This window comes from Lipomyces doorenjongii (assembly GCF_038497915.1).
Source record: "Lipomyces doorenjongii strain NRRL Y-27504 unplaced genomic scaffold V1508scaffold_1, whole genome shotgun sequence".
NCBI lineage: Eukaryota > Fungi > Ascomycota > Lipomycetes > Lipomycetales > Lipomycetaceae > Lipomyces > Lipomyces doorenjongii.
The window spans coordinates 663,421-681,169 of NW_027118068.1; the positions used below are offsets into that span (position 1 = coordinate 663,421).

Genomic DNA, 17,749 nt, shown 5'->3' on the forward strand with positions numbered 1-17,749 from the left:
AAATCGACATTCGTCTTAGTTTTAGAGCCACAATCCTTATGCATGTTTGGGAACTTTCAGATATTCTTCATGATGTTTGCAACTAACGGAATATTGACACGCCACCGCGCTGTAGTGCATGGGGCTGCACGTGTAGCTAATCTAAGGTCAACTTGAATAAATTATTGAAATACAATAAATATATCTGGGTCTGGTTCGTTTCTTTCATATTGAGTACTCTAATGCGACAGTATATGCTATCCCAGTGAAAGGTTGAGTAGTCTGCACACTTAGGGGATCAGCCGTTCGGCGGGAACATATGGGGGACCAGACTGCGCCGCACGACACGCGAAGTTTTCATCTTGCGCTATCAATTCGTCCAGCTATGCTCCTCATCGTGCATTTTGCAGTAATACAGCACAATACTCAAACAATGCTAACATTTTGTCCTCACTGCTCGAACATGCTGGTCGTATGTCTCACTCTCTTCATCCACACGATAACTTTATTCACTGACCAATCTCTCTTTGCAGATCTCGAGATCAAACTCTGGTGGCTTTCGTTTCGAATGCAAGACATGTCCTTACGAATTCCCAATCCAGGACAAAATGCAGATATACGAGCGCAAGTCTATGAAGCGGAAACAACTAGATGATGTACTCGGTGGTGAAGGTGCTTGGGATAACGCAGATCAGACGACAGGTAAGTCATGTTTTATTAACGGACGAGCATCTTGTCGCAGTTGTAGAGTCATTGCTAACGATGGATAGCGCAATGTCCACAGGAATGCGGTAGTAATAAAGCTTATTTCTTCCAGCTTCAGATTCGAAGTGCGGACGAGCCGATGACTACGTTCTACAGAGTGCGTTCCATCCAAATTTATTCTCTAGATAAAATCTACCTTGCTTGGTACGAAGATAACTGACAAACGAATAGTGTACACAATGTTTCCATCAGTGGCGCGAAAATTGAGAGCGAACATTACAAACTGGGGAGTGGAATATGTGCATTGTCCCGGAGTTTAGGATATGGGCTCTTTAATGAATTTTTGAGTTCGATTGGTTAAAATATTGCATACACGTTTTGAGTCTATAAATTAATGAGTATGATGTAAAGCAATCATATTGGTGAAGTGTTCACATCAGTACTGTTTGTGATCCCATTCACTAAACTGTTCATGCTGACAGCAATTTGCTGCGCATTAATATGCCGTCAGAAGCAGGCTGTCAAACAGCGCATCTGCGCTACGTGATTTACCAATGTTATTTAGATGTGAGATATCATAAGGTTAACATTCCTGGTTCCTGACATATGCTACATTTGACCATATTTTTATTTCATATCCACCGATACATAGATTACAAACAACGAAGAGACAGCAAGGGACTATGTATAACAAACCTTTCCCGTTCTCTTTTCACGCCGTTCCTTTACTTTTTTGCTCGTACATACACCTATTAAAAACCATCTAATACCCAAAAGCCGCCAACTTCTCGTCAACTTCGCCCGCAACCGCTTTCTTCGCCGAAGCCAATTTGGCAGCCTCAGTCTTCTTCTTAGCATAGTATGCAGCCGACTTGACCTTTCGTCGCTCTTCCAGACGCGAGACCACGTCCTGGTATTTCCATCCGACCTCATGACTCAACCGACCAACAGTAGTGTACTTTCGGCCGGGCTTCAATCGCAACACACGGAGCGCCTGTGGAACAACGACGCGCTTCTTCTTGTCATATGGTGGCGGGACACCTTCGAAAACCTTCAAGCGCTCAAGCGCTGCCTTGCCGCGAGCAGTCTTGTGCGCAATCATGCCACGAACGGTCTTGTAGAAAATACGCGATGGAGCACGGAAGTGGAATGGACCACGGGTCTTGTTATATCTAGTGCCCTTACGAAGGTAGGCATGGTATTTGACTAGATAATGTTAGCTACCTGCGCTGCCCATACTGTCAAACGCCTTTCGAAAAACATACGCTTAGCACGGAAGAACTCGCCAGAAATATTGAGATCCTCGGTTCGGACGACAACAATGCGCTGACCGTTCAATAGCTGCTTCGCAACAATGGAAGCAAGACGTCCAAGGAGATGTCCCTTGCCTGGTCACATCACCATTAGTACTTTAATTCACGGAGTCCTCTATTCTCGTAGATCTTATGATCGATATCCATTACTGGTCCCAAGCAAAATAACATACCGTCAATGACAATAACCGACTCGAAAGTGCTCATATTATCCTCTTGTAAAGTCGCAACAAAAGAATCCTACTTTTGCTGTGCTGTGTGCTGACCGGAGCGTGAAGTTGGTTGTTGGTTGGTGTTGCCGGTATGATTCGAGCTGTTCGTCGTTTGATCACGGCTGGTTGTGTAGACACTACGTTCAGACACACGGTTGGGTTGTGTATGACCCCAGCAACAGTTTCCACGGAATACGCAGAGTGCACAGTCTCAATTGCTTGTGACTGCTTTAGTCAGCCCTAAGCAAACATATGTAGGGTTTTTACTCTGAGTCCAAGCTATCGCTGTGCTCTTGTGTAAACGTCCAATTTTATGGCTTCTAAGCGCCGTACGCGTGTATAATTCTGTGCGGCGCGGCGGGATCAATAAGGCGCGTTGACCGGTAAACAAATAAGATACCCATTAAACCAAGTTGCCCATGGCAGCAATATTCCGCGACATATTCCCATGTTCCCGAATTTCAGTACTAACAGGCCATGCGCAGGATGATATAAAATCTATCTTTGCCATGCACGCGCTCGCTGAATTCCTAGTCGCGAATCCGACGCGTACAGCTGTTTGGATCGACACGCTTGGTGTCTTTCAGGGCTTTTTATTTCGCGACATCTTGAAGCTTCATTTTCGTCGTCAGTACGAGGATAACAAAGAGACGGATTTTGATGAGAAGTTGGGAAAGGCCATTGAGAATGTGCAGTTTATTCGCGTATTCGATGCGACTGGGTTGCAAGAATCTATGACTGAACTAGAGAACTCATTCGCAAACGCAACAAATCAAGCGACAAGTGTAGATGATATCGATCATGAGATGAAGGGACTTTTGGTAATTGATTCAATTAGCGCGACCTATTCCCGCGCCATGGCAAATGATCAGCCGATGGGTAATAGTATTCAACGCAACTAAGATTCGTTCTCCGTAGACTGATTTGATTTGCTGGTCACTGCAGGTCACGCATATATGGAAACTTTTCTGAAGCTTCTAGGCAGATTTTCTCGCACATACAACATCACTTCAATGGTACTCTTGCGGATGTTCCTTCTTACCTGCTCATATACTAATTCTTCAATAGCTCATCAGCTCCTCCGTAACAGCTTCCCCTGCTGACGTTGTTCGATCACAATTTGACTATGTAACTCAAAAGCCTAGCTTAGGTTCCACATTCTTATATCTAGTCGACTTTTGCACGTTGATATCACGAGATCCGGGATCTGGGTTTTACGTATTCGAGATCCTTGCCGATCGATGGCGCGCGACGGAAGGCCATTTGCTCTATTTTGAACTGGTGGTAGGTGACAATCTTTTATACCAAGCAGCGAATGGTCTTAACGTGGACTTTAGAACAATTTGGAGATAAAGTTCTACAATCCAAATGAAAACAGTGGCTGAACGATTGATAAGATTGACATAAAGTGCTATATTGCACCAACTAAAAGAATACCACGCCTAGACCAATAAAAACGTAGTATCCACGAAGGAAAGATCTAATGCTACATGCCCTGAAGACAACCAAATGCATCTCATGCTCTGCTCACATTTCGTAGATCCAATAACTCACAACGTCAATTAACTTTTTAATTTACCACTCCAATCGTATGGGATTACGTGGCTTTGATCTTGTTCGCGACCGTACGCGAATGAGAGGCAGTTCCGAGTCGCCAATGGATGATTGCGCTGAATCAGTTTCTACTTGCGAATGAGTTCCACATTTTTTGGAGGATACCCCAGTTCCACATACCTTGCCGAATGATCAGCTCCCGCTGCCACTCTGCTGTAAGTTCCAGTTTAATCTCGTCGGGCATCTTCAAAGGTGTAGCCTGTAAATACGTCTTCACCACGGAACGATCCACATGAGCATGAGCCGCCTTACTACCAACAACCGCAGTGCTAGAAGTTTCCTCCTCGTCTTCCGAGTTATCGCTCGACTCGGCAATATGTAGATTTCCTTTAGTCACAACCGCTTTCGTCTTCCTTGAAGATACCGACAACGGCTTTGGTGGATTCGTGATACTCTCATCCCATTCGGTTGCCGCCTTCCGTTTCGCAATCTCAGCTTCAACAACGCCATCCAAATCTGGAATGCCAAGTTTCTTCGCAACAGCCGAGATATACGTCAGGATGATACTGTCCAACGATATCAGATTACGTGCCGGAAGCTTTGATTTCTCCGGTCGCCCTCCTGCTGTGTGTCCGTCCAGAAAAAAGTTATGGATTGTATCTTGCAATTGTAGCACCATCGGCAATCCACGAAGAATTCCATACAGCCCTAGTCTGTCGACCACTGTTAACAAGAGTACGTTGATAATTTCGAAATCTTCTTGCTTATTCGATAATTCCAAACAGTAGTCATACAACGCAAGATGAAGTCGCGCGAGGAAACCCGACGTAGAAAGCTTCTTGACGTCAAGAACCTCAGGATCTTTACCAATCTCGAGGTCGAAGTACGTCAATAACGCGTTGACGTACGCGATATTCACGCCGGCGTCTTTTTCTGTTATTGCCCATTCGGTCTGATTCCAAGCCTGTAACGGGACGATGTTGCGAGTAACGCCTGATTCCACGGTATTTGCGACCGAGAGGATTTCCTTGACAACTTTGAGGCCGATGACGAGTGCCGGCTTGTGTGATATATTTTTCTGGCTCTTGCCTTTGCGGATGTATTTGTCGAGATTCGCGTAGGACCCGACTGTCGATGGCGGCTCAGATATTTCTCGCATGGTGCGTAATGTGGCTGTGCCGTTTCCATTCGCGTTCTCGTGGTGTTCTTCATTTGTGATAGGACGCAAGCGAACGAGAATTTCGGTTACCATGTCGGATATTTGGTCGGAATAGTATGTGTGAGTCGCGAGATCGGCGATAGCCAGGGTAAGTTTGTCCAGGAGGATTTTGCGCGCGCCGTCTTCGTCTTTGACGCCTTTAGCCTGCTGGTGCAAGTGGCTGAGAATTTGAGAGAATAAAACATGCAGGACGTCGAGAACCGAAAGTCCGACGAGGTTGACACTGGACGAGAGCAATGAAGAAATGAGTCTGGTAACAACCAAGTGCTTTGAGGTTTCATTGATAGCCAGGCTAGCCGTAACTTCTAATAGGCTTCTCATGATGACAAACCTCAGCTGAACCGGCGTCCATCGCGCCATGAGATCGATCATGTTGGTCGCCCAGGTTTCATTCTTGGGATGATCAATAATGAAGTGCACCACTGCAATCGATGCGTATCGAATCTGTGACACACCATTGTCGTGAATCGCATCGAATAATTTCCGAAGAGCTTGTAACGCAAGGACACTGGCTTCATGCTGCGGACTGTCGCCTTCGGAATCATCCTCCACGTCATCCGTATGGTGAGGACGGATGGTGCCTGTACTGGTGCGCGGTGTTCGCGTCGTAGCCTCGTTTGACGAAGATTCCAAAGTGGTGGCGCGCGCATCCAGAATCAACAAGTCATCTTCCGTATCCGAATACATTTGGTGCAAGATAACTGGCGCGATAATGTCAATCTGCACGCGCGACTGCCCATTCGATGTCGAGATAGCCTCGGACGCAGCAATGCTTTTTGCTGCTTTCAAACTGACAAGTACCCAACCCAAATCATTAGTCATCTTCGTCCGCTCGCCGACTTTCATGTATAACTTCAGTAACTCGACGAACTTCCGGACAAATTCCTGATCATCGGCCAATAAGCCGCCGTCATGGTGCTCGCAAAAGGCTTGGAATGTTGCGTCGGTATACTGGCACAGCGCGAGATCATTCGAGTTCAATACCGTCATAAGAATTGATATTATGAAATCTGCAAATACATTGAGATCACTGGGACACCTGTCAATTAGGGCTTTCGAGATATCGAGCGTAACCTGTACATTCCTGTGGAATCATCAGTCCATGCCAATTAGTGATGTCATCACGACTTTCCAGCATACCCTGCTCGCCCTCGCCACACATCCGACCGAACCTTCCGTTCTAGAAACCGACCCACTTTCTGTAGTTTCGTGCGCCGCGTGGAGACGTAATATAGCAGATACGAAAGCTCGGACGTGTTGGGGTGCTTCTCCTGCGATCTACCGCCAGGGTAGCACTGGAGAATGAGACGCTGGTGCTTTGGTCTGAACTTGTTACGCATGGCGTCGTATGGGAATGCGACGATGGAGACTAGCCCACAGGCGTAGTCTGTGCAGGTGTAGTGGTCGATGTCGGACGCCAGGTTGGACGATGCATGCAATTGATTATAGAGTCGCTAGTCAGAGAGTGCGCAGTGAGCGTACTTGACGTTACTGACTTAATTAGCAATAATTATATGCCGAAGTAATTCCATTCACGGCAGAGATGATGGGCGAAGGAACCAAGGCTCTGTGTCGATATTCGCGGCGGTGAGTGTACTGTTGGTTACTCGTGCATTCACTTCGTTTTTGATCCCAATTCTGCTTGGCGCATATTTACCCCGTCAGCATCCGCGTTGTAATCCGACTGCGATCTACTGAGATGCACACTTCCACTTTGCCACACACAGATTAATTACAATTCATATTACTGCACATACATAATACGACTCCACACCAAAATCATTTATCGTATCAATACACAAAATATAACCCAAGTCGTCATAATAATACACGATATGCCTTAACACCAGCGGCTCGGTATGGCAAAATGGGATATCTCTTTACATATTCACATAGCTTAAAGGGCTTAATCCGGATCAAATATTACATAACAGTTGGATAAGATCGTGTTGACGACAGTCGAATGGAACTCCGCCTCCGAAACGTCGCCCCCAACAAACGTCGTACCCCAAGCGCTAGCTAATGCACTTATTGTCATGTTGTTCATACGATACTTCTCCTGCACTTTGTTAAGGTGAATAATCATGTACTTGAGCGTCATGTAGTTGGCGTCAGGGAGATCATTGACTAGCAAATGCATCTTATCCCGCCTCAGGATATCGTCTGCCGTCTTCGCCGATTCCACGAATTCGTCGTGAAAAAGTCGAGTAAGCAATTTATCCGGTAGCTGCTGAAAATACACCTTGAGCACTGTCGCAAGAGCGTGTATGTCATTGTGGAATGCGGCCGGATTATCCAGTTGAACTTCCAGTGAGTCGGCACTTTCAAACAGAGCCTGGATGTACTCAATATTCTCAGCTGCCCCTGGTACTGTATAGAGGCCCTGAGTATCGAGACCGAATTGTTCGATAGCATGCACAACTTTGACCTACCAAACTGTTAGCTTATCGTCCGGACATCCCGACATCTGGTGCTTACTACAAACGTTGGCGCAACGACATCCGCCGCATTAAGCTTTAGACGATCATGCTCAGTCAGAATCTCTAACGGCACACCAAACACACGGCTGGCGACAGGTGGCGCGGTGTAATTATAACTACCTACGCCATTACTGCTTGATCGAGCGCGAGCATTGGAAACATGTCCATTCACCTCCGGAGCCAACGGCTGTCCAGCAGCTGACGACAGGCCAAGTCCCTGGTTCTGTGGGACCACAGCCGGGATATAGGCCTGCGCAGTTCTCTCAAACTGCTTTGGAGTTGTCTGCGGAGCTACCGAATACTGTTGAAGTGGGCGAGCCGGCTGTGGAGGCGGTTGTTGCTGCCGAAGTGATGACGACGATTGCTGCTGCAAAAGCGGTGGTTGTCCAGGTCTTGGCGACACTGTACTAGCGATTGTGCTCGAAGCGAACGACTGCGACGGCTTAACGGCAGCCGTGACACTGGCACTGGCGGCTGCTGCCGCCGCAGACAATGGTGGCTGGATGGGTCGGCTTGTCGCACGATTCGAATTTGCTGTGTAGGCATTCGTTATGTAATCGTGCTGGACGTACTCAACACCTTTATGTTTCAAACCACTAGAGCCTTGCGATTTCAAAACAAAACCGAGGAAATCGTTCTCGCTATCTATGTCTTTGGCAATTTGCTTCAGACTGGAAGCTAAATAATAATTCAATAATTACGCTCTTGAAACAATTCCAAGCGCACTTACCACCAGGCTGCATGGGACTGATACTCAAGCCATTACTAAGTGCCAATCTCTCCGTCAAATTTGCTGAATATTAGTTAGCATTGGAAGCCTTTATATCATGCAGCGAGGCATACCGAAATCTTCAAAACGAAGAACGAGACCAGTATCAAACATCGCTAAAGTGTTACGCAAAGCCCTGACATTCTCCGGTCTGTGGGACCTAACCAGCTGGCTGTAGGCGACCTTTGCAGCGTTGACCTTGTCGCGATAATCCTGGTCAGCAGTCTTTACTTTTTTCTCCAGATCCTCGACAACCTACACACACGGTTAGTAATTATCGACTCTAAATAAGACTGTGTCTGCGTTACCTGCTGATTAGTCTTGCTACCCTTAAATTTCAGACCAGATCGCTTGGTCGGGTCATTCGTACGCGCAGCGTGGAATTCCTCACAGAGAGAGTAATATTTCGCTTTGCTCTTTTCGGCGGCGTGTTCCGCATCCGTCACAACCTTCTCATCATGCGTAGCCTTCTGTTTCAATTCCTTGCGCTTGCGCTCCGTGCTCTTGCACAAATCAGACAAATCGTCGTACATCTTCGACAGTTCACCTGCATAGTGGAGACCCTGTCTTGCGAGCTGCTCGTTCATATTCGTGGCTTCCTCGAATTTCCTCGAGAACGAATCGCTTCGATTATCGGACTTTTGTATAGATTCACGTGCTGATTTGAGACTGCGAGTCAAATCTGCGCAGATATTAGCAAGCTGTCCAGCGATGCGTAGAACGGGCCTCTTAAGTACCTCGAGCGTATTGTTCTTCTAGGGTAGATCGCGCCTTAATGAAAGCCGTAAAATCCTGCAACTACCATTAAAATACTTTCTATAGACATGCGGCACATATAAAACCGACCTTGCCAGAGCTAATACTCGATTTTAGGCGTTTAAGTAATAATTCCACGCCGATCTATGTACATCATGGTCAGTATACTATAGCACATGAGTAGACGAGTATAGCGAAATCAAACACACATCGGATTGAAGAATCTCATTAGCCTGAGAATTACGACGCTTGTAATTTTCGTCATCGAAAGAAGACTGGGTAAGCTGAGGTGTGTTCACCTCGGAGAAGGAGGCACCAGCTGTGCTCACGGGCGAACCCGAGTCGGTCATGGCTGTGACAGACTTGACTGACAGACTGACTACTATGCGGACACGATTATCTGAGGATATGTATTAAACAGCCTGCCGAATCTGAAGTGTATAAATGCGCCGGAGACACGGGAGGGAAGGACGTATTTTTAGAGGATATAGATGTATATATAAATCAATAAAGTTGGCAGCTGAAAGTCGCGAGTGCAGACCAAACCTCACCCGTGAGGCGGTGCTCGCTAATAGAGTCGAGGCGCAGCAGAGGCTGAAAACGTCGTCCCGAGGTGGCATCGCCATTAGCGAAAGTTACATACAATACTACACCTTTGATCGTTGGCGCGTCAAAACCTGTTCTCGAATGTCTGTAGTCGCGTGCCCATAATGGTCCACTCGATTCTCCAGCAACCGTCCGTCGACGCACTCGAAACGATCGTCAGCGATCTACTAGACCTCCAGCATGAGCTTACCCCGTCGTTCGTGCCCATCCGCCCTTCTATACCGACCGCGCTCGAGTTTCTGCGACAAGTTCATACAAACTTTCCGGTTATTTACAGAGGTTCGTGGTGCGCGTAAATGATAGAGCTGTGCTAACATTCTAAATAGCCGCAGCATTCGACTGGCCAGCTTTCAATCCAACTTCTGGCAGGCGATGGTCGAAGGAATACCTTCTCGACAGACTCAGGGACACCACGGTCAGCGTTGCCGAGACCCCACTTGGGTAAGATTTCGATTTTCTTGTTTACGGTCTAGATGGTCCCGATACTAGCCGACATGTAGAAACGCAGACGCGCCTCTAGACGGCATGTTCGTTCAGCCACATACTTCTCATCTGCCGTTCCCTCAGTTCATGGACAAATTACTTGACTTAGACGCTGATACTGTCTGCTATATGCAGTCGCAGAATAATAACATGCCAACGGAGTTTCCGCAGTTGTTAGACGATGTTGCGATGGACATCACATGGGCTACGGAGGCATTGAGTCTGTTAGTTTTGCTGGGCTGCGTGCTGAATGATAATGCTGACTATACTAGACTCGAAGCCTGAGGCGGTGAACTTGTGGATAGGCAGCAGTAGAAGCACAACAAGTCTTCATAAGGACCCGTACGAGAACCTGCACGTTCAGGTTTTAGGTCAGAAAGTGTTCAAGCTGATATCCCCAGCTGAACATATCTGCGTAAAAGGTATTATTCAAGTTATGTGTCGCCATTGCGTAGCGCTAACTTGTGACAGAGTCAATGCTGACCAAGGCAACGTACCAAAAATTATCCGTCGGCTTTAACTTGGCGGCCGAAACAGAACGCCAGCCCTGGCCTACCTTGGATCCGGACGCGGTCGACTCGAGGGACTACTGGCAATCCAAGGTACGCGTGCTCGAAGTAATTTTGAATCCGGGAGATATTCTCTACTTGCCAGCACTCTGGTACCACAAGGTAATACAAGTTTCGGACAAAGAGGGACTTTGCTGCAGCGTCAATTACTGGTATGATATGGACTTCACCGGACCACTATGGCAGTTTGCAAACTTTGTGCAGAGTATCTCAAACTCGCTTACTGGCGTTGATCATAACAGTGACTGCGTGAAAGATGACAATATATAGACGTCGCATATGCATAGGCAGAACTGTAAATAAGTCGGTGATGTAAGGTAGTGCAGTTGTACGATATATTCGACGCGTGTTGTAATACATGAACTGGATATCCAATTCACGGAAGGAATTCACACAATCGTATAATTAAGATTACCATACCATGGCTTGAAGTACCCTTAATTTAATATTTTTAATGATGTCGGCGATTTGTGGAGTAGAGAGGATGTTATGCTGCGGGCTACCAGAAAGTGCGTATGCGTCAGGTCCCAACGGCGCATGCAAGGAGGTAAAGAAAGCTAAAACTGCAAGTGCCATTGTCTGTTCGTGCCAAAATCATAACCTGCTAGTGCCCTATCACTTACCTCATTCAAACAGAAATCAGTCTGGGACGGAATATTTCGATCAATTAAAGTAGCAGCGAACAAAAATTAGCGAGTATGCAGAGCATCAAATGTGTGGTCACAGGCGACGGGTACGTATTAAATACTTTGAGGAATTTTGTCAAGGTGATTCGTCCGAGCTGCCACGATTGGTGCTCCAGCAATGCTTAGTTCTGATGTTCTTCTAAATGCTAATCGTTTAATGTCTATAATACAGTGCTGTGGGCAAAACATGTCTACTTATAAGTTATACCACGAATGCATTTCCAGGAGAGTATATACCAACCGTGTAAGTTTAGCACTGCAAATCGTGCTCACATCGCGCTTGTCTCTCTTAGTGCTGACAATTGTGTATGCAGATTTGATAATTATTCGGCAAATGTAATGGTGGATTCGAAGCCAATAAACCTTGGTCTGTGGGATACGGCGGGCCAGGAGGACTACGACCGTTTGCGGCCTCTATCATACCCACAAACTGGAGTGTTCTTGATTTGTTTCTCGCTCGTCAGTCCACCGTCATTTGAAAACGTGCGCACAAAGGTGAATTATTTTGTAATTTATACAACAACTGTATCTCGGGGTGTACAGCGATGAGACTGATGCAGAAGTAGTGGTACCCTGAAATATCGCATCATGCGCCGAATACTCCAATCATTCTCGTCGGTACAAAGTTGGATTTGCGAGAAAATAAAGAAGTTGTGGATAAGTTACGAGAGAAGCGAATGGCGCCGATAGCCTACCCACAGGGTCTGCAAATGGCCAAAGACATCCACGCAGTAAAGTAAGTGACTTGAGTGATATGATGGAAAGTTGCCTAACGTTTGGTAGATACCTGGAATGCTCAGCATTGACTCAGAAGGGATTAAAGAATGTTTTTGACGAGGCAATAAAGTGAGTCTACTAACTATTTTCTGTAAACATTGCTAACGTTAACAGGGCGGTCCTGGCTCCAAAACCAATTCCGAAGAAGCAGAAAAAGTGCACCATCTTGTAAGACATGGAATATAAACGCATATATTTATCCAAGCTACACGATGTGTAGCGTACGATAGAATCTGTTAGACCCTGAGAGCATTGCATTCATCAACAAGCCACTTACGTAACGTTACGGATATGCGCCCATCATTCAGATTTGCTTCGCACACCGTGTATCCTTAATTTAGTTTTGCTTAATATTGGCTTTTTCTTTTGCTAGATATTGCGTGTCTGGGTATTCAAATATGGATCTGTTTTGCGGGAATTTCTTGTTTAGTCACTGTTTTGGGCGCTTTTTATTTGTGTATTGTATATTGTAAGTTGTGTTGTATTGTACTAGTATGCCAAATTTTGTAATCAAGAGATAAATTAAAGAAGCGCATATGCATGTTACATTGTGCTTTTTGTATCCAAGAACCCTATATATGTACTATTAACCCAACCAATGCATTGCCCATATCGTATATACATAATCACTGCACCCTTGCCAGTCGCGACGGATGAATGAATGCATCGGCACTTTGTTCACCTACACTGTTGGCCGAAATCCTAGCTCTCTCCTTTGTGGCTTTAGCTTCCTGTAATACCCGTCTTTCAGCCTCCAACCTTTCATTTTTCTGCTTCAACTTTTGTTTCCGACTCGTTCCGCTGCCACCGCCTCCGGCTGTTAACTCCACATTAATCCTGCGCCCTTCGAATTCGGTATGATGCAACCGCAGGCACGCGTTCACCCGCTTTGACGCGTCTTGGCCCGTAAACTCCGCAAACGCGAAGCCTTTGGCTTTCTGTGTATTTTTCTCTGTCGGAATGCGAATTATGTCCGGCTTACTTGCAGTTAAATGCGTCTGCAGCGCAGTTTGCGTGGCCGTGTACGGTAAATTCCCGATAAACAGAATAAATCGTGGACCCTGAGGCTTCTCGCTCTTCTCTCTCTTTTGCCGTTTCGGTTTCTGCACATCGCCGTCCCCATCCGTTTTCTCCACTGGCGCCTCATCATCGATACCCTTCCGTTTCTTCCCCTCTACTTCTTCTCTCGCTCTTTTCCTCTCCAAGTCCTCCTTCCCACGTTGTTCTCGCTCAGCGATTTTAGCCTGTTTTTTCGCCTCCTTTGCCTCCTTCAATGCCAGATAGTCAGCTTCCGAAAGCGATTTTGTCTTTTTGTTGCTAAAGTTTTCCCCTTTTTTCACTGCGTCGCGAAATTGCGCTGCCCGCGCCTTGCGTTTGGAAAGTTGTTTGCCGGCAGTCGACGTCGTCGACCCCGCTAGCTCCGCTTGCGACATTGCGATAGTAAAACAAAAAGTGTTAGATAATTAATATTTGCAAATCCGACTGGCTCACGAATACCAAGTTTTCAAGGCAAAAGTCGAAGGTCCGAGAAATGACACTGATAATCCAGAGCCCAATTTTTGGTTCGGTCGCAAACAATCGCCGCCGGATTCTCCTTACGTTCTCGCAGATATATTTTTAAAAACGATATAGCAAAATATCTCGTATCACCTCCTATTGATACACTATCCTTTACCTAGCCACTTCGCAGTCTTTCTCAAAATCTGTTCAGACGACAAAACCTTGACACAGAGGCAAACTATGAAAATTTCACAGGGTAAGGGGTATAGGTACTTTATTTTGGCGTGTTATTCGTTCTTGCATGAGTTTGGTTAGCATTGATCGTTAGATGCTTTTGTGGCACGGCATCGGGTTTGGGGTATAAAGAACTTTGGTTGAGTCAAATTGCTGGCGGACTAGGCTGATTTATTATTAGGAGTGGTTTAATTGCCTTCATCAAATTGAATTACTATGGATAGGGAGTCGAATGTACATCGTCAAGCCGACACGTTAATTCAGGTATGTAAATTTCGTAACTACGCCGCCATAACGAGATTATCCAAATACCATATATACATACATTCCTATCGATAACAACATTGATCTAACGGAACCATAACAAGAAGAACAAGACCAATATGTATAGACATAATCACATCGCCATCACTACTCGAATGCCCATTCTCTCACCCTTCGCATTCCATTACTCAAATGATAGTAAGCAATATCTGTGATAAAACAATGTTGACGAAGGACAAGCTAACACCGTATAAGCCACCCAATTTTTGTATCACACTTCAATGAATGACGATGAATCGATAAAACCATCAAGCAGATAATAACGACGAAAACGAAGGAAGAGTTTTTACAAAAGAATGATGACAAGAAACCCCGAATTAGAAATTACAACACTCATCACACGCGCATACACCAATCATACTTTAACTCATATCACAAATGACAGCTATCCCCCATTTGGTAACAACGATGAGGATGCCAAAACTTAAAAAAAAGGAAAAAGAAACCGTAAACAGACCCAATACAATCTCTAGTCCTAAAGTACACAATTTTCTTTGCCATAACGGAAGCGAAGTGCGTATAAAACAAAAGAGGATATAAAACAACCGGGACCCAAATAACAAAACCAATAATATCAAGCCCAATTTTCTTCTTACACAACCAGAACCCATTATAACCCGAAACAATTTCTATATAAGCGCACGACAATTAGCTTACAGCTGCTGAACGACAGCACACATCCAAATGCGAGTTTTGTAGACCCGGAACAAGTCGCGGACCAGTTCTCGGAAGTCAATGCGACGCGGCGCGCTGTAAAAGAATGTAAGCTTACGCCGGTCCCTATAATGAATCGTAATGTTAGTAGCAAGCTGACAGGAAGATCAAGGAACGTACCATTGGTATTCACTGTCTAGAACGTGCATGACCATTCCTCTTTCTTCAACTTTTTGCATGCAAATCTCTAGCGCACGATCTTCGTCGTTCTTCTTTTTAGCGAGCTGCTGTATTTCCATTGGTTGCGCGAAACGAATGATCTGTTTTGGCTGCAGAGTCATCGGGTTCGGTCCACTGTCACTCTGACCATTGACCTCGCCGCCGTTCTGCTGCAGAGCAAACTGCTGCTCTTTGTGCTGCTGTATTTTTATCTCGTGTGCAGTCTCTACCGAGATGTTGACATGCGTAACACGTCCCAGGTCGCGGCCCCTATCAGCATCGACAATGACAACATCGCCAGGTTTGACGTCCAAGTTGGAACCCTCGGCAATGTAAAACACGTCGATTCTGCCAGCCTTGAACTCGACACAGTAGAGTCGCTGGGTCATCGGATATGGAAGATTCCAGGTCTTCATGACCGCATCGTTCGCTGTACCATGTGCAGCAATGTCATGGTACCGTTGATTGGCGCTATATCGCGGCATGTCAAAGTACGGAGCGAATAGACGGCAAGCCGTGGGATAATCCATCGACAAATCTACCTCTTCAGGCGGCTCGTTCGAGTCTCGATCTTGGCTACTCGGCTTGGAAATACCGAAGCTGTTGATAGCATTCAGTCCGTTGATCGGATTGAGCGGTCCAAATCCTGTCGCCGCGTTGTCAATATGCATTATCGCACCGGACGTAAACCCAGGCTTGTAGTAGTCCTTGAAGTTGATCGCTGTACCCGGGGTTGGCATGCCGCTGCCATTCGAATACGCAATGCCGTTTCCATTAACGCCACTTGACCCGCCAGTGGGCGCTCGCGGGAGGCCATTGCTGCCGTTGCTTAATGAAGATCCACTACGAACTCCACTACTGGTATTTCCGATTTGCGGGATGCTGTTGCCGTTCATGTATGTGGGCAAAGAAGGCTGCTGGTAGTTGCTGTTGTCGAGCGAATATCTGCGCATTTGGTTGCTGTCGGACCAGAGACTATTGCCACCTGCCCCATTCTGCGGACGCTCAAGACCAGACGACACGGACAGTCTCTTGATGGCTTCGGTCGCAGAGCCGAGAGGATCGTATCGGCGTGGCTGTTGACGTTGTTGCTGGTACGCATCAAAATTGCTTGGAAGATGATCGTCGTCTTCGTCAAAGACAGCACTGTCCTCTGAAAGTTCCTCACGCAAGACAGACGGATGCAGTTGGCCACTGTGACTGCGTGAATGCAGACCTCCATCGCCTTGTGAGAAGCTCAGGCTTCGATACGTGCGGTTGTAGTTGGGATACGGAGAAATACTGACAGGCAGGCCGCCTTGCTGTTGATGCGTGCCGGTGACAGGACTCTCGCCGATCGAACCGCGGGAAGAAGGGGACTGAGATGCGCGTCGTGGCGCTTGCTGCAATGACCCATTGTCGTGCCAAATGTTGCTCCACTGAGGGATAGCGGATCGATCGTTGGACAAGGAAAGTCCGTTGAACCATCGATCGGTGTCGATGCTCGGCACCGCAGGATGGGACGTAGCTGGCGCGAGCAGGTTGACGTTAAGACCGCCCCGGGGGCGAGACGAGAACTCTGCAGCGTACGAAGGCCTGCGGGAGGACATTGCGCTGACGCCGCCGCGGAGAGACTGATCGATGGTGAAAGTGAAGTCATCGTCGTTCTCGGAAGAAGAGGAGTCTTCAGGATGCACGGATGATGGGAAGATGGACGACGGCAGCTGAGGGCGGGCCGGGCTGGAGCTTTTCGCCGCCGCCGACACCGCTGAGTACGGATCGCTGGATGAGGATCTCGGCTGCAGCCGTGATGAACCGATCGGGCCAGGTGCGGCAGAGCGCGGCGATTCGTGCGACTGTCTTGGAGCCGACGAAATAGAACGCGTTGGTGAGGATGAGGATGGCGGAGGAGCTTTGCGGTCTAGCATGGCGTCGGCGGTCTCGTATGTAGGTGAAGACGGCCGAGATCGCGAGTGTCGAACGACAGGCTGAGCCATCATAATGCGCACGGACGATGTCTAATGATATAGTATCTTTTATATAATATGCGTACAAAAGCTGGATGTGCGAAGAGCAGTAAGTGTGTCCAAAGGCCACACCGCACGAACAGACAAGGATAGTAGAGTGGTTTGGAGAAGGGGCACGCAGCAAAACTGGCGGCTCAGTGGAGGAGAACATAAGTACGCCAAATCGATGACGTCTGGTAGGTCACACTCCGAGCGGGGGTCGTGTGACATTTCACTATGAGTAGCGACATGTCACTGGATGTTATGGCATAAATTAGCTGTCTAAATGTGGCTTGGGTCTAAGTGTGCACAATGTGCTCCATTTATGGCAATAGCATCGTATTGAGTCATCTATGTGCCAGGGCCAAGGTTGGTGCGACGCGGGTAACAGCGGACACGTGCGGGTTGTTAGCCGCGCAGCAATCCGCCGCTGTCAAAGGCGGTCAGTTCTGCATGCATGAACACGTTGGGCGCATTACGCGAGCCCACGCGAGCTGATCGTCAGTATGGTTTGAAGCTAAATTTGAGCGTTGGTTACGGAGGCGCGGACCGCGAAGTTATGGGAATGAGCCGCAGCAGGACGCCAGCCGGTCTGAGCGCATTAGTGTGCGGCGGATTGTCACCTAATTTGTCCCCGCACTTCACTTCACCCTAACCCTGCATAGCCCCCCAAGTGACTAATGGGTTAGGGCTCGTACAGTCGCAGTGACGTCGTCGTCATCGAA

At 47.1% G+C, this 17,749-nt stretch overlaps 10 protein-coding genes across 10 annotated transcripts; 4 read left to right on the plus strand and 6 right to left on the minus strand.

Moving 5' to 3' along the window:
• Nucleotides 1–442: 442 nt before the first annotated feature.
• Nucleotides 443–951, plus strand: V1508DRAFT_401537 (uncharacterized protein; the record flags this gene model as incomplete). Its single annotated transcript, XM_066938424.1, has 4 exons — nt 443–451; nt 513–681; nt 750–841; nt 916–951. 4 exons carry the CDS (start codon nt 443–445, stop codon nt 949–951), a joined length of 306 nt encoding a protein of 101 aa, XP_066799177.1.
• Nucleotides 952–1,265: 314 nt separating this feature from the next.
• On the minus strand, nt 1,266–2,424 carry V1508DRAFT_408120 (60S ribosomal protein uL13). The gene is made up of 3 exons (XM_066938967.1): nt 2,171–2,424; nt 1,950–2,072; nt 1,266–1,890 (listed from the first exon to the last, which is right to left on the minus strand). The coding sequence occupies exons 1-3, from the start codon at nt 2,202–2,204 to the stop codon at nt 1,448–1,450; spliced, it is 600 nt and encodes a 199-aa protein (XP_066799178.1). The 5' UTR covers nt 2,205–2,424; the 3' UTR covers nt 1,266–1,447.
• Nucleotides 2,425–2,591: 167 nt separating this feature from the next.
• Nucleotides 2,592–3,700, plus strand: V1508DRAFT_408122 (uncharacterized protein). The gene is made up of 4 exons (XM_066938968.1): nt 2,592–3,088; nt 3,155–3,225; nt 3,278–3,493; nt 3,547–3,700. Exons 1-4 carry the CDS (start codon nt 2,629–2,631, stop codon nt 3,592–3,594), a joined length of 795 nt encoding a protein of 264 aa, XP_066799179.1. The 5' UTR covers nt 2,592–2,628; the 3' UTR covers nt 3,595–3,700.
• An 84-nt stretch (nt 3,701–3,784) lies between these two features.
• V1508DRAFT_394430 (uncharacterized protein) lies at nt 3,785–6,322 on the minus strand (the record flags this gene model as incomplete). Its single annotated transcript, XM_066938003.1, has 3 exons — nt 3,785–3,891; nt 3,944–6,066; nt 6,123–6,322. 3 exons carry the CDS (start codon nt 6,320–6,322, stop codon nt 3,785–3,787), a joined length of 2,430 nt encoding a protein of 809 aa, XP_066799180.1.
• Nucleotides 6,323–6,628: 306 nt separating this feature from the next.
• V1508DRAFT_363283 (uncharacterized protein) lies at nt 6,629–9,479 on the minus strand. Its single transcript, XM_066937265.1, has 8 exons — nt 9,197–9,479; nt 9,078–9,131; nt 8,969–9,023; nt 8,540–8,913; nt 8,306–8,486; nt 8,193–8,255; nt 7,461–8,140; nt 6,629–7,410 (listed from the first exon to the last, which is right to left on the minus strand). Exons 1-8 carry the CDS (start codon nt 9,335–9,337, stop codon nt 6,889–6,891), a joined length of 2,070 nt encoding a protein of 689 aa, XP_066799181.1. The 5' UTR covers nt 9,338–9,479; the 3' UTR covers nt 6,629–6,888.
• A 218-nt stretch (nt 9,480–9,697) lies between these two features.
• V1508DRAFT_346980 (putative pla2g4b) lies at nt 9,698–10,915 on the plus strand (the record flags this gene model as incomplete). Its single annotated transcript, XM_066936677.1, has 5 exons — nt 9,698–9,872; nt 9,920–10,034; nt 10,094–10,296; nt 10,349–10,498; nt 10,548–10,915. The coding sequence occupies 5 exons, from the start codon at nt 9,698–9,700 to the stop codon at nt 10,913–10,915; spliced, it is 1,011 nt and encodes a 336-aa protein (XP_066799182.1).
• A 336-nt stretch (nt 10,916–11,251) lies between these two features.
• On the plus strand, nt 11,252–12,677 carry V1508DRAFT_408137 (P-loop containing nucleoside triphosphate hydrolase protein). The gene is made up of 6 exons (XM_066938969.1): nt 11,252–11,378; nt 11,504–11,575; nt 11,646–11,826; nt 11,898–12,067; nt 12,115–12,177; nt 12,223–12,677. The coding sequence occupies exons 1-6, from the start codon at nt 11,344–11,346 to the stop codon at nt 12,278–12,280; spliced, it is 579 nt and encodes a 192-aa protein (XP_066799183.1). The 5' UTR covers nt 11,252–11,343; the 3' UTR covers nt 12,281–12,677.
• V1508DRAFT_408138 (uncharacterized protein) lies at nt 12,569–13,861 on the minus strand. Its single transcript, XM_066938970.1, has one exon. The coding sequence runs from the start codon at nt 13,539–13,541 to the stop codon at nt 12,735–12,737; it is 807 nt and encodes a 268-aa protein (XP_066799184.1). The 5' UTR covers nt 13,542–13,861; the 3' UTR covers nt 12,569–12,734.
• Nucleotides 13,862–14,425: 564 nt separating this feature from the next.
• V1508DRAFT_14304 (uncharacterized protein) lies at nt 14,426–14,882 on the minus strand. Its single transcript, XM_066936017.1, has one exon. It carries the CDS (start codon nt 14,775–14,777, stop codon nt 14,529–14,531), a length of 249 nt encoding a protein of 82 aa, XP_066799185.1. The 5' UTR covers nt 14,778–14,882; the 3' UTR covers nt 14,426–14,528.
• On the minus strand, nt 14,820–17,015 carry V1508DRAFT_429650 (PSP1 C-terminal conserved region-domain-containing protein; the record flags this gene model as incomplete). The annotated part of the gene is made up of 2 exons (XM_066941893.1): nt 14,820–14,946; nt 15,001–17,015. 2 exons carry the CDS (start codon nt 17,013–17,015, stop codon nt 14,820–14,822), a joined length of 2,142 nt encoding a protein of 713 aa, XP_066799186.1.
• Between the last annotated feature and the right edge of the window lie 734 nt (nt 17,016–17,749).